The sequence below is a fragment of the Alternaria ventricosa genome (genome assembly GCF_023758065.1).
Source record: "Alternaria ventricosa strain BMP 2768 chromosome Unknown scaffold_34, whole genome shotgun sequence".
NCBI classification, from domain to species: domain Eukaryota; kingdom Fungi; phylum Ascomycota; class Dothideomycetes; order Pleosporales; family Pleosporaceae; genus Alternaria; species Alternaria ventricosa.
The window spans coordinates 107,156-120,446 of record NW_026055714.1 but is presented as its reverse complement, the minus strand read 5'-3'; the positions used below and the strand labels follow the sequence as shown (position 1 = coordinate 120,446).

Below are 13,291 nucleotides of genomic sequence, written 5' to 3'. Positions count from 1 at the left end.
ACCTGAGTGTGGAGCAGGAAGAAAGGACTGACGAGCGATAGCATAGTCGTACTTCGCAACCGATCGATTAAACGGACCAAATCCAAGCCCGTTGAGGGACTACCCAGGGATCAAACACGCTCAAATCTATGAAATCCAACGCTAGCCACCCATTGTTGAAAGTGCGTCCCCGCAGCTCACACTACTCCGTTCGCAGCGGCCACCTTACTCTCGTCACCATTCTGCAAGACCTCATCCGCCTGCTTAATCGTAGGCACAGATTCAGACGGAACGACGAGCGACGCGCCGTTGACGACGCCGTTGGTAGAGTCTTGGTGCGGTGCTTGGAGTCCTTGGCGGACCTTCAGCACGCTGTCGACGATGACGGCGTCGATGCCTTCGTTTCGTTGGAGCTGTTTTGCTGTTAGTAACTGTTGCGTGAAGTGAAAGCCTGCGAGGGCATGACTTACCAGGACGTTCTTAGGGTCGTTGTTCAGTATGCCATACGAGACGCACACCAAACCACTTTCCTTCACCACCTTGACGAGTCGCGGGCACATGACCAAGGGCTCAGCAGCGGTGACGACTCCCAGCAGGTTCCAACGGCTAGCAAAGCGGATGGCTTCTTGTAGACTGGCCGCTCGCACATCACCTACTGGCAAGGTTCCCGCGTCGGTAAGGAACAGTACCGGAATGGAGGGCTGCTTGAAGGATAGCATGAGGCAGACGTCCGGGTTAAAAGACGAGAAGATAATGTTCCGTTGGCCCATCCTGTCGTACACCTTCTGCAGCACTGTATCGACGAACTGGTTCAGTTCAACAGCATACTGGTCCATCTCCTCGTCCTCGGTTTCGTAAAGCATAGGGTACTTGAACTCGACGTTGAAACCGACTGATTCAGGCAGCTCATCGAACATGCGGTCTAGGGTCGTGAATGAGGACTGGATAGAGGTTCCACGGTTGTTGCCCTTGAAACCCTTTTTCATAAAGTCGCGGGTGTACTTCATTCGCTCCGCGAGCTCGTTCTGACGATCAGTGTGGATGTTGCGCTGTTTCGAGTTGTCGACTGAGTATGATCGGAGTCTCCGGGTGTTGGGCTTGTCGTCTGTGCCATTTGCACCGTTCAGAACAGGCACAGTTTCTGGCGATCCAGCGCGAGAGGATCGTGGCTTCTGGCCCTCGCCTATGTGCAGGAATTGATCCAGTGTAAGCGTGTGTACGGGTGCATCGATACCAGTCTCGCTAACAAGGAAGTCGTGATAGATAACCGGCACATGGTCCTTGGTTAGCTGAACGTCAAACTCCACATACTCCGCACCCAAGTTGGCAGCGGAAATGAAGGATTGAATCGTGTTCTCGCCAAGTTGTAGTGACGTGCGTGAGGCGGTGTTCTTTCCTAGACCGCGGTGGCCGATGACCATGGTCGATGCGGCCATCTTCTTCCAGTAAGTGTGCTGTTCTGTGATGGACATGCTCGGGTGATGGAAGGGTGTAATGATCAGGAAGTTGAAGTTGACAGTGCCAATCACGTCCAGTGTCGAGGCAGCCACGATTGGTACCTTCATGTCTCCCTGGAGTGAGATACGCTTAGATCCAATGCTGGTCTTGATGGTCGACAGCAGTGCCACTGCACGTCCTACGACACGCTCTTGAGAACCTGCATATGTTGGGACAATGTCGAAAAGCAGCTTGACTTTGGTGGCGTCGCTAGTCATGAAGGTGATGGGCTCAGTCGCGATGTTTTCCTGGATGGGTAAATCGATGACGGAGGGCTCTCCATTTGCGCCAGACGCATTCACAACCACAGATAAAGCGGTGTCGAGTTGCGTCGCATGCGCGTCGGCAAGAGGTATGTCATCCAGTTTCACGGCGGGCACATCTTTCCTGGCGTCCATTGAACCAAGGCTGACTAGAATCATCGTCTCTTTGGTTAAGTAACGATGACCAAAGGTCTTCACGGGTTCGGGCGCCTTTTGAACAGGGGTGTTGGTATCTCGGTTCAGATTCTTAGACCGTCGCTCATCAAGAGAAGATTGTGTGGGGGAGCCAGCTCGAGCAATACGTGTATCCTTAGGTGCGACAAGTGGCGGCTCTGTCGCAGGGGCAAGTTCTGCAAGTCTAATTGCTACCGCAATGTGACCACGGAGCGTGGCGTGCTCCTTTGCGGTCCAGCCAGAGTTATCGCACCTCTGGAGATCAGCTCCGGCCGCGGCTAGAATCTCCACCATGGAGACATGGTCATCGACAGCAGCGATGAAGAGTGGCGTCCAGGCAAAAGTCTTCTCGGGTACATCGACCTCCGCCTTGTTCATACTGGATCCTGCCAGCAGAACCTTGGCGCACTCGTCGTAACCGTAGCGTGCCGCCATATGTAGTGCGGTCTCACCACCCTCATCCGTATAGTTCACGTCAACACCCGCCTCGACCAGGAGCTTGACAATGTCTACGAAGTTCGACCGGGTTGCCAGGGTCAAAGCTGCTCCTGATCTCGCGATAGTTTTGCGGGATGTAAGGCGTTCTTCTGTGGTACCGCGCCAGTTTTCCGCATCGAGGAGAGCTTTGGTGGTGAGGGGATGGCCACCCATTACACTGAGATGCAGAGGAGCGTTACCCTCAGCATCCTGCCAGTATGCGGAGTCAATTCCCTGAGCGACATCAAACTGACCCCAGTCTTGCATGTGCTTCATAACGACCTGGCAAATGACGACAAATCCATATTGCGCAGCATAATGGAGCGGAAGTCTGCCATAGGAGTCCCGCGATTGCAGCGCATTGCGCTGCTCAGCCTGGAGTTGATCAAGCAGGTAAACGAGTAACCGCACCGACTCATCATTCTCGCTGAGAAGTTGCGTCGACTCTTCTTCGGTGGTGGTACAGGGGCGAGGTTGGCGATTGGGATCCGTCGCAGGCACAATGAAGTTGCGCGACTCGCTAGAGCTCTGGAGAAGGGTTCCATCAGCACCGAACGTGTCCCCAGTTTTCGATCGGCCGATATTGATGACAAGTCGGTGGATGCAATTGCGCTTGTTGATGTCGTCTTCCTCATCTAGTGAGATAATGTCCTTGAGCAATCTCTCGATACATGACTTTGCTCGGCATGAGATGGCGCGTTGCAGGAAGTTCAGGAGTACTTGCTGGAACGAAGCACTCGAAATGCCATTGCTCGCCGCAGCTTCTGTGAGTTTCTGGTTGAGATCTTCGACCTTATCGCCCCGAATAGCCGTATCCACAGCGTCGAGGAGGCCCGCGGGAAGGTGTAACGAGCGACCTGGAACTCTGCCCAAAGAAGCAGCCGAATGTGAGGAGCCTGTGTCGTCGAATGTCTTGATGTCGCTCAATCCCGAGAGCCACTCGTTGACTGCCTTCATATCCTGATTTAGAGGCAGGTTATGCGCAAAAGGCTTTGGGTTGACTTTCGACGCCAAGTAGCGCTCCTGCAGACAAACTGTCTCGATCTTCTTGTCCAGCTTCTTTGTGATCTTGATGAAGCCTCTACGGTTCACCTCTCCGTACCATTGAAGCTTCCGCATTGAACCGCGCAGCTCGAGCAGCGCACCCATGAGATCCTGCGCTTCATCCTTGTCGATGCCGTCGGGCAATTGTGCGACTCGTCCGTAGCGGCCATGTAGAAGCCTCAATCGTCGTGCGTTTTCGGCGTATTTGCGGTTGTAGAAGTTGTCGACGTCTTCGAGATTGCGATCGAGCGAGAAGAAGAACTCTGGGGTGAATGTTAGCCACGTGTTCTGCGACTTGAAGTTCAATGGTCGCGATAATTATGACGCGCTCGTGACGACTCCAAGATATCCACAACAGCTTGGTGAAGCATAGCCATGAAGTATTTGGTATGAGTCTTGGCAGAGTTGAAGTCTACTTACCAGCAAGATCTGGAGCCGAGCCATCTTTCGAAGCATCAGCAGCGTTCTTGATGAGCTTCTTGAGGCCCTTGTAGTTGATATAAGACGCCGCCCATTCCGGGACCTGGTTCCTTGGTAGGTTGTGTCCGAACTTCATCCTGGGGGCGAAGTAACAATCGGTGGACAACTGGATCCGGGTAGAGCTTGATATCGAGCTCGAGGGTAGCTCTAAATCGTATGTAGGACTAGCTCTAGGCAGGCGGGGGCGGAAAAAGGAACGAAATATAGGTAGTGGTAGGATTGAATGATCGGCAGGGCAAGAGCCAGAGAGTCAATTCCATGCGGCCTGCGCAATCAACGCGTTAATGTTGAATCTTTAGGGTGTGCTCGAGGCGTCCATTCTCATTGGAGGAGACGGAGCTCGACAAAAGCGCGCCTGCAACATGGTTAAACGGACTGTCAAAAGTAGGGAAAGCCGTAGCTCGAAGCAGGGGAAGTACACTGGAGCGGCGGAATCGCTGGTCAGTGTTATCGGTGCGGAGCTAGACGGGTGAGTGAAAGACGTTGAGATGAAAAGAGACGTGGTTGGTGCGTCGCAGTGATCCCCAAATGACGTATGGCGACAGAGCGCTTTGTTCAGTCACTCCCGCCAGCGCGCGCAGAATGTCGTCTGCCTTTATACTCGCTGTCGCTGCAAAGCTTTGAGTGTCTCGGTTCAACGGTGGATCCCTGCCCCAATTATCACATCCTAATGCGTCACGCTTCAGCGCCTCTCGCATCGGCGGGTCACGGCGGTGTACTATATATGTTTGTCAGCTTGGCTCGCGACGGACATTGCACGCGAAAAGCTTCTTCTTGGCACTGCATACAGCAACTTGTGCGAGCGTGAAGCACGACACAACTAGGCATGCCCAGGTGGTGCTGGCAGCGATCGTGAGGACTCTGGCGCGGGTGCACCCCGGGGCCAACACGGGTAAGCATACACGCGACAACCTTCCATGGCGGGATGCATGTCATTAGCAGTGCGTGGAAGTGCATATGGGGGCACGGTAGCTGGGGCCGAGTCACACCGCATCGAAGACTGATTAATGTGGATGGTGGGGTTGCATTAATACTGGCTATGTACTCTCCGCGCCATTATACCTCAGTGACTACACGGCACGTTTAAGCGTTGTGCTGCAGCTCGCTCCGCTCTGGGGAACCTGGCTTCTCCAGATCCCGCCCGAGCCATCAGACCCCTCCCGCTAGCCCACCCATCGAGCGCCAGGGCTTCCAAGATAAGGACTAGGCGAATAGCAGGCCTAGGCCGACCTGGAGACTATTCCTAGACCATCAGGTGGTTCACGAAAAAAAGAAGGCGTTGCCCTCGTTATCCTTCCGCTGCACCTTGGACAGGTCCTTGTCTGGTGCGTACTCTGTCCATGCGCTTGCCGGGAATATGTGTTTGTTACGCTCATACCACCGCCTGTCAACGACCTTGGTTATCGCTGGGTCTTCGCTGTACCCTTCGAGTTCCTCATCTGGTATGCTAGACTCTTTGCTCTTCTTCTTAAGGGGTTGGGCAAGCGGGTCGTATGTAGCAGGATCTGCGTCTGCGTCTTCATCGGTCGCGCTCGGAGTGGCTCTGGTGGGTTGCGCCGAGTAGTCGAAGATAGGGCCGTCGAAACCGGTGACCCTGTTGAATAGGAAGTGATAGATCTCGTAGTGCTGACACGGGGTTAGTTGATAGGCCGACATGTGGTCTCCAAGTTTGATACTCACGTGCGGCAAGATGACTTCGCCTCTCACGAGCATCAAGTCGTCCACGCTGACCCTAGCCCAATCTCTTCGACTCTTGTCACCGCCTACGCCGAGCTCTGCGCCAACCTTCCTAGCTTTGTCTAGGAACAGCCATATTTGCTCGCCCTTCTTGATCCTGCATCGTCCACCTGGGACGTTGGTGCCATCGTAGAAGACGAATGGTATCACCACTTCCGTCGCCTTGACTGCGTCACGCATGACGATGAAGTCTTGTCGCGCAAGCTCTGCTTGTTGTGCTTCGCGCTGGAGAGCCGTCTTGGTCATGACACGGGGTTTGAGGCCTATGTTGGAGTTTGCGCCCAGCTTCTTCTTGAACACTTTGGCTTCTGCTTCCGGGGCAGAAGTGTCTGCGGGTGTGCTTTCGCGCGGAGTAGGCGTCTTGGAGACATTGGATTCGGTGTCTTCGTCTTCGTCTATGCCGAATGATAGCTTGCCTTTGCCTGCTACCTTGCGCTTCTTCTTGAAGACGGGTTTCGGCGTCGATGCCCTGTACTTTGCAAATTAGCGAGTACTTCCTAATGGGAAAGGACCATCCATACCCGTCCGTGGGTGTGTTCTCGCCCGAGCTGATTGCGGTGTCACCTCGCTCTTTCCTGTCTAATGCGTCGGCGCGTCGCTTGCGGTAGTCGTCGAGGTTGACCAGGCCGACAGTTTGCGCCTTTAGCAAGTCTTCTGCTGTCGCGGCCTGCGATGTGAAGCGGGGGTTGCCAGACGCATCTGCACGATCGCTTGAACTGGACGCGAACCTGTCCATGTTGGCGGAACGATATGTGGTGGGGAATGCGACTGCCAGAAAGTTGATGATGTCTGCCGAATGTGGAAACGCGCTAGTAGCTCGTCTCGTGATTACGCGATTTGGCGCGCTCACCCGGAAAGATCCCCACCCCACTCAGTGGTAGCCTCGCCTCTGCGACCCAAGCATTTACCTGAAACCACACGGCGTGAACAGCGATGTCGCGCATTGTACAGGATTCCGATGAAGAGTCAGACGGCGATCTCGAGGGCGACCTCCCGCCGCCCAAACACGCAGACGCGTCCGGACAGCCACTCAGCAATGATACCCACGGCACGGGATCCACCGGTAGGGCTGAGTTCACGGCGCCATATTATCAGACCGAACTAACATGCAGCCCAGAATCTCTGAAGCGAGCCATTGAAAAAGCTCACCGGAACCATCTCCAGTCACAGCCGAGCCAGGAAGAGCCTCAGTCATCAGTGTCATTGCCTGAACATCCGAACAAGAAGAGAAAGACCACAGCTGATCCAAGTCCGCTCAAACCATTCAATGATGTGTCTACTAAGAAAGGACCCGTCACGTATGGGAAGGCACCGAAATCCATCTTCGGTAGTTCTCCATCATTCAACGCTCCACCTGTGGGCCGAGCAGACGCGACCCTCGAATCAACTCAAGAAGTACCATGGCTCCCAGAAGGAACTATGCGCGACAACTACGTCCTTCACGAACCGGCTATGTTCCCTGAGCCTTCTAGTACCGTTCCCAACGCTACTATGACCCAGCAACACATCCTCGATGTTGTCAATGCACCACTCACGATAGGACAAGAGATCGACAGTGAACAACCTCGTTACATACCTCCACCAGAGCCGTCAATACCTTGGTCAGATCTTATGAAGTTCACACCGGCAGACGCGACGGAACAGACTGAATCATCTGATCGTGACCCACCTTCAAATGATCCTCCGTCAGCCACGCCAGTCCGGACGTCACAGGGAGGCTATGAGTACAGCGCATCCCAACGAAGCAGGCGCGGATCTGGCGGTCCTTTGAAAGGCAGCCCTCTGAGGAACGAACTTTCCCGTAATGGAGCTGGTGACGCCGATCGAGGGGCGACACCTGTTGACGCCAGCTCTGCCGATATTTGGGATATACCATCAACTGCACCACAGAAGACTCCGCGCAGTGGACACAAGGTAGTCAAGACGACACCTCGTCGTTCAAAATCCGCACAAGTGCCTGTCGCCAGCTCCGACGACGATCTTGCGAATATCGGCCTGCCAAAGGAGCAATACAAGCCACGGCCCAGCCGCTCGAGATCGCTCAGGGTTGAAGAGGAGCAGCCCATCGATTATTCTGTCCGCCCCGAGAAGGCCAAAAAGGTCAGTAAACGGCGACAGACAACGGCCACAGCCGATGCCAGCAATCCTACAACACCTGAAAAGGTACGGCAGATTTGCGACATGGGCTTTACACCTTCAACGACATCTGGCGCCCTGAAGCAAAACAACGGTGACGTCATACAGACCATTGACTGGCTAGTCACTAACAATGTTGGCCACGACGAGCTTGCACCACCAAGTCCACCCAAAACCAAGCCGGTCATGAATAAGAGCAACGAAACCCCGGCGATGGACTCTGAGGCGATTCAAGATATCATGCGCAGCTTAGATCAGTACCAGAGGGATGATACGCAGGCCGTTGCGCAGGATGTGGTTCACATTGCGGTGGCGAATGATGCCGTACCACCAGAGCCGATCGACCTCACAGAGACCTCGACTTCCGATTTGCGCTCCCCTACGAAAGTTCAGGTGGTAATACCTAAGAAGTCACCAGTTGCCCTTTCGAAGCAGCCTCCAAGCTCTGTCACTGCCTCGAATAAGAAGGCAAAGCGCAAGAAAACCACATCAGATCAAGCCGAGAGCGAACCTGCTGAGACGGATGCTGCCGTGCCTGATGTCGCGCCTGCGAAGAAGAAGGCACGTGGTCGGCCCAAGAAGGTCGCGCCTGTTGCTCCGCCCGTAGAACCTGACCCAGAACCAGTGGAACGAATCACAGAAGCAGAGCATCAAGAAGAAGTTGTACCAACAACTGAGCCCGGATCAATTCCAGAAGAGATACAGCAAGACTCTAAACTTACACGCAATGATGACGATGACGGAAAATCGCCAGACGTTATGGACACCACGACCGCCAGCCATTCAAAACCACCAGCGAAACCCTCTCCAGCTGCGGCGTCAGAGACTCCAGAACGGAAAATAAAACCTACAACTGCATCGCCAGCCAATACGGGCAAGGTGCCATACCGTGTCGGGCTGAGCAAACGTGCGAGGATTGCTCCTCTCTTGCGCATTGTGAAGAAATGATCAAGCACAACATACTTTTGCTTCCGCGTCGGCATCGCGAGCCATGATACTTTACCTCTTATCCAGACATGTACTTCAAGTTAATGATACCCACTTTTACTCGGCCTTGCCGTCAATTTCCACCTCTTCGTAATATCGTATACAAGGACCAGCTGAAGATTTTCTAGTGGCGCTTCTGCCTTAGCCGCACTACAGCTGAGCAACTAAGAGATGCAGCTATCCAAAGTGACTACCGTGGAGCTAAAGTGAACAGCGCAGCCGCTTAGCCGCTTCCTCGCAGCGGCAGATCTGTGTTAAACAGTTAGCTGCTCTACACTGTACTTGCTGGTCACGTTGGCTTAGCGAGCTCTCCAAACATTCTACATCGCATTGCACATGCGATTTGTTTGCCGGTGGTTCGTTGCCGCGCGCGGCATTATCGATTATCAAGAGCGGACGCCAGCGCTCGCTTCGAGCTTGGCAGTGGAAATGAAGGCCCTCAGGGGCCTCCTAGCATCGAATCGCGACCAGCGGACGACCACCGGGGCGTTCCCAATCCTGCTCTCCTGAGCTTGGCGTTCAGGCGTTCGTCTTAGGGCTGGACGAAATGCGATTCGAAGTCTCATCGTACGAACGGCGTGCATGACGATGTACCGTTACTGGTGCGCTGTCGCTTATTCCCAATACCACGGCACGAGGTATCGCAACGGCCGTTCGTTGACAACACTGACGTCGCTGACAGCACGAACTACGACTAAAGTGCTTTCAGACTGACAGTGCAGATATCGCATCGAATTTGCGAGTAGTATCCTACGGTCACCGATCATACCAGCAGCGAAGGCTTCAATAGAGCCCTCCAATTTCGAAGCTCTCTGATGGATGCCGCGTACCGAGAGAGCCGAAACCAAACGGCCTCTGATTCCTACGCGAGACGCCATTGAACGCCACATCAAGCCAACAACGTGAAAAGCACGATGTTTTTGTGATGCCAAGTACTCCTCTAGCCTATTGTTGAGTTGGGCCCCGCCGGCGATCATCCCACTTCAGTATATCCGCGACGGGAGCCGGTCACAACCAGCATCGCGGCTCATATATTTAGACCCCAGCGGTTTAATGGCTTGGCCTCGTCAGGAACAGGACAGGTGCAGGCTCTGTCATGCCTCTTCGAGATTGACAAGTCTCTGGGAATTGGCAGCTGTCAAGCCTCCAGATCTGCTCGGCTACCAAGACATACCGTCACATTGCGAATGCGAGATCGTATTGTAGCATTTGGTGGTGGCTTATACTAGGCGGCTTCGCAGTCGTCTCAGTACCATGCCGTCTCCACATCCTCTTCGTATCCCACGAAGGTTTCCCAGGGCCGCGCTCTTGGCTGCTGATAATAGTGTGCTGACTTCTTCCAGTTAGTGGGCTCCACTCCTCGCAGCTACGCCGCCACGAGTCGCCCTTGGAGGTGCGTCTTTGACATTGTGTGATATAAGTACATCGGGCTTCTTCTCCTTATGCTCTTCAATCGTCTTGCTCGTCTTTGCACGCATAGCGACCGTCACTCGTTTTTTCTTATCGACTAATTTTAATTGGCTTCACTGTCAACCACACTCGCTTTCACTCTTACAACCGAAGTCGACTACAACTATTATACTAGTGCTGTAAACATTAATTCGCCAAGATGCGTTTTTCCCAAGTCGCTGCTGCCTCCTTGGTAGCACCGCTCGTCGCCGCTCATGGCATGGAGGGTATGCCAAGGATCGTTGGTTTGCCCAGGCAATTGAGGGCCAGCAACCCTCTTGCTGGTTACTCAGGCGGTCATGCTGCTGAGGCAGGACCCGTCATTCGTCCCCGACAGTCCACTGACGGACGTTGCGGACCGGATGGTGGCAACCAAAAGTGTGCGGACAACGAGTGCTGCTCAAGCGCCGTACGTATATTGGATGAGACACTTCGCGTATTGAGCGTGTACTTACAGTAGAACAGGGATACTGCGGTACTACCCAGGAGCACTGCCAAGCGCCCGACTGCTTGTTCAACTTCGGTCCTGCATGCGGTATGACGAATGCTATACTCTGTACCATGAACATGTTACTGATAGTTTGAAAGACGCTAATAAGACTCCTGCTGGAGCAAGCACCCGTAACGACCCCCGTCCCCAGCTTGGAAGCATCCCCTACGGCGGAGAAGGCATCTACGTCTGCAACAACCCTGGAACCGTGGCAATCACATACGACGATGGTCCATACATCTACACCGAGGGCGTTATGAAGCTGTTCGAGGCACGAGGAGCCCACGCCACCTTCTTCATCACCGGTAACAACATCGGCAAGGGCGCCATTGACGAGAACTGGGCGGGTGTCATCAAGAAGATGTACGACAACGGCCACCAGGTCGCCTCTCACACATGGTCCCACCAGGACCTGAGTGCTATCACCAAGGAGGAGGCTTACGACCAAATGGTCAAGAACGAGATGGCTATCCGCAACATCATTGGTAAATACCCCACCTACATGCGCCCACCGTACTCTTCTTGCACTGGAAGCTGCCAGGAAGTCATGGCCGATCTCGGTTACGTCGTCTCATACTTCGACCTCGATACCGATGACTACAACCAATTGACCCCCGAGAAGATTCAGGTCGCCAAGGACAACTTCAAGAAGGGCATTGATACCCGTAACGAGGGATACTTTGATGGCGACAGGCTTGCCATTGGCCACGACATCCATCAGTTGACCGCCGAGAACCTCACTGTATACATGCTCGACTACCTCTACTCCCAAGGTCTCAGGGCTGTCACCATGGGCGAGTGCATGCAGGACCCCGAAGAGAACTGGTACCGCGACTCTACTCCCGCTCCTCCCAGCACCTCATCTACCCGTACTTCTTCCTCTGTTGTCCCCACTCCTACCGGCCCCACCTCCAAGGACGGTATGTGCGGTGCTGCCGGTGGCTCTCAATCTTGCGTTGGCTGGGTTGGCGTCGACGGTCTCCTTGGCGAGTGCTGCTCTCAATACGGCTACTGTGGCAACACCGCCGACCATTGCCAGACTGGCTGCCAAGCTGGTTTCGGAAAGTGCGGTGCCCAGCCCAGTGCCTCTCCCTCTGCCTCTGCTACCGTCTCTGCTAGTGTCACTGGCCCTGTCCCTACCCCCACCGGTCCCACCACTACCGACGGATCTTGCGGTGCGGCAAACGGTGGCATGACTTGCATTGGCTTCAACGGCCCTGCCGGTCTGAGCGAGTGCTGCTCACAGTACGGATACTGTGGAAACACCGATATCTACTGCGACGCCGGATGCCAGGCTGGTTTCGGAAAGTGTGGTGCTCAGGCCATCAGCAGCGCCGCTTCTTCCGTTGCTGCTAGCACCAGCCCTGCTCCCTCTTCTTCCGCCGATGTTAGTGCCAGCAAGGACGCTGTCTCCTCGACTGCTTCAAGCACTACCGTCGATGCTAGCTCAAGCGCCAGCCAGGTCTCTTCCGCGGCCTCTGCTACTCCCACCACCTCAGGTGAGAAGTCGCGCGATGGCTCATGCGGTGGAACCAAGGGATACACCTGCGTCGGATTCAGCACTCTCGAGGGTGTAAAGTCTGAGTGCTGCTCTGCTTGGGGATACTGCGGTACTTCTGAGGACCACTGCGGTGCTGGTTGCAACCCTGTCTACGGCAACTGCCCTTCGACCTCTTCTTCGTCTGCTTCTTCTTCTGTTGCTGTCTCCAGCGCTAGCGAGAAGTCTGACTCTGCTTCCTCGACTGCGGCTATCCCCACTTCCGAGGCTATTTCTTCCGTTTCCGCCTCAGCATCTGCTTCGGCTTCTGCATCCGTGTCTGAGTCCGTTTCCGCTTCAGCTTCTGCCTCAGTCTCTGAGCATCTTTCCTCATCGGCTTCTGCCTCGGTCTCTGAGTACGTCTCTGCATCCGTCTCTGCATCCGTCTCTGCCTCCAAGTACATCTCCGCATCGGCTTCAACCCCCGTATCTAAGAAGCCCGAGGAACACGACTCCACCTCCGTCGCTGCCTCTGCTTCCTCCACTTCCGTTGTCGAGTCAGCTTCCGCCTCCAAGGACAGCTACCCCACCAGCTCCGCCGTCTCAGAAGTCTCCTCCGCCTACCCCAGCTCCACCCCCGGAAAATCCGAGGCCGTCCCATCTAGCAGCCCGGCCGCCTCCGCCTCTTCCTACTCCCCCGCCTCTAGCTCCACCATCACTCCCAGCAGCGCCGCTTCCACCCCCTACCCCACCTCCACCATAACACCCACTCCCGTCCTCCCCTCCTCCTTCTCCACCGCCATCGTCCGCCCCAGCTCGACTTCCTGCTCCACCACCGCCACACCCACACCTACCAAGCTGCCTGTCTCCTCGAACGGAAAGTGTGGTGAGCACAACGGTGGCCAGACGTGCGCGGGCTACAAGACGCTGTTTGGTGTTGAGATGGGTTGCTGCTGCAAGCAGAGTGGGAGGTGCTCGATTGATCCTTGGGCGTGTGGGCTTGGGTGCGATAAGGGGTATGGAAAGTGTTGGTTTTAGGTTGTGAGTAGGGGATTGGGATGCAGGGTTGAGGTCTTTTCTTTATGTTCTGGGTATAGCTTG

At 54.8% G+C, this 13,291-nt stretch overlaps 4 protein-coding genes across 4 annotated transcripts; 2 read left to right on the top strand and 2 right to left on the bottom strand.

The window, feature by feature from the left end:
- Nucleotides 1–176: 176 nt before the first annotated feature.
- On the bottom strand, nt 177–3,990 carry J4E93_010699 (uncharacterized protein; the record flags this gene model as incomplete). Its single annotated transcript, XM_049348577.1, has 3 exons — nt 177–392; nt 450–3,697; nt 3,855–3,990. 3 exons carry the CDS (start codon nt 3,988–3,990, stop codon nt 177–179), a joined length of 3,600 nt encoding a protein of 1,199 aa, XP_049194265.1.
- A 1,184-nt stretch (nt 3,991–5,174) lies between these two features.
- On the bottom strand, nt 5,175–6,387 carry J4E93_010698 (uncharacterized protein; the record flags this gene model as incomplete). The annotated part of the gene is made up of 3 exons (XM_049348576.1): nt 5,175–5,540; nt 5,595–6,120; nt 6,173–6,387. The coding sequence occupies 3 exons, from the start codon at nt 6,385–6,387 to the stop codon at nt 5,175–5,177; spliced, it is 1,107 nt and encodes a 368-aa protein (XP_049194264.1).
- Nucleotides 6,388–6,584: 197 nt separating this feature from the next.
- On the top strand, nt 6,585–8,735 carry J4E93_010697 (uncharacterized protein; the record flags this gene model as incomplete). The annotated part of the gene is made up of 2 exons (XM_049348575.1): nt 6,585–6,714; nt 6,769–8,735. 2 exons carry the CDS (start codon nt 6,585–6,587, stop codon nt 8,733–8,735), a joined length of 2,097 nt encoding a protein of 698 aa, XP_049194263.1.
- Nucleotides 8,736–10,753: 2,018 nt separating this feature from the next.
- J4E93_010696 (uncharacterized protein) lies at nt 10,754–13,228 on the top strand (the record flags this gene model as incomplete). The annotated part of the gene is made up of 2 exons (XM_049348574.1): nt 10,754–10,758; nt 10,804–13,228. 2 exons carry the CDS (start codon nt 10,754–10,756, stop codon nt 13,226–13,228), a joined length of 2,430 nt encoding a protein of 809 aa, XP_049194262.1.
- Between the last annotated feature and the right edge of the window lie 63 nt (nt 13,229–13,291).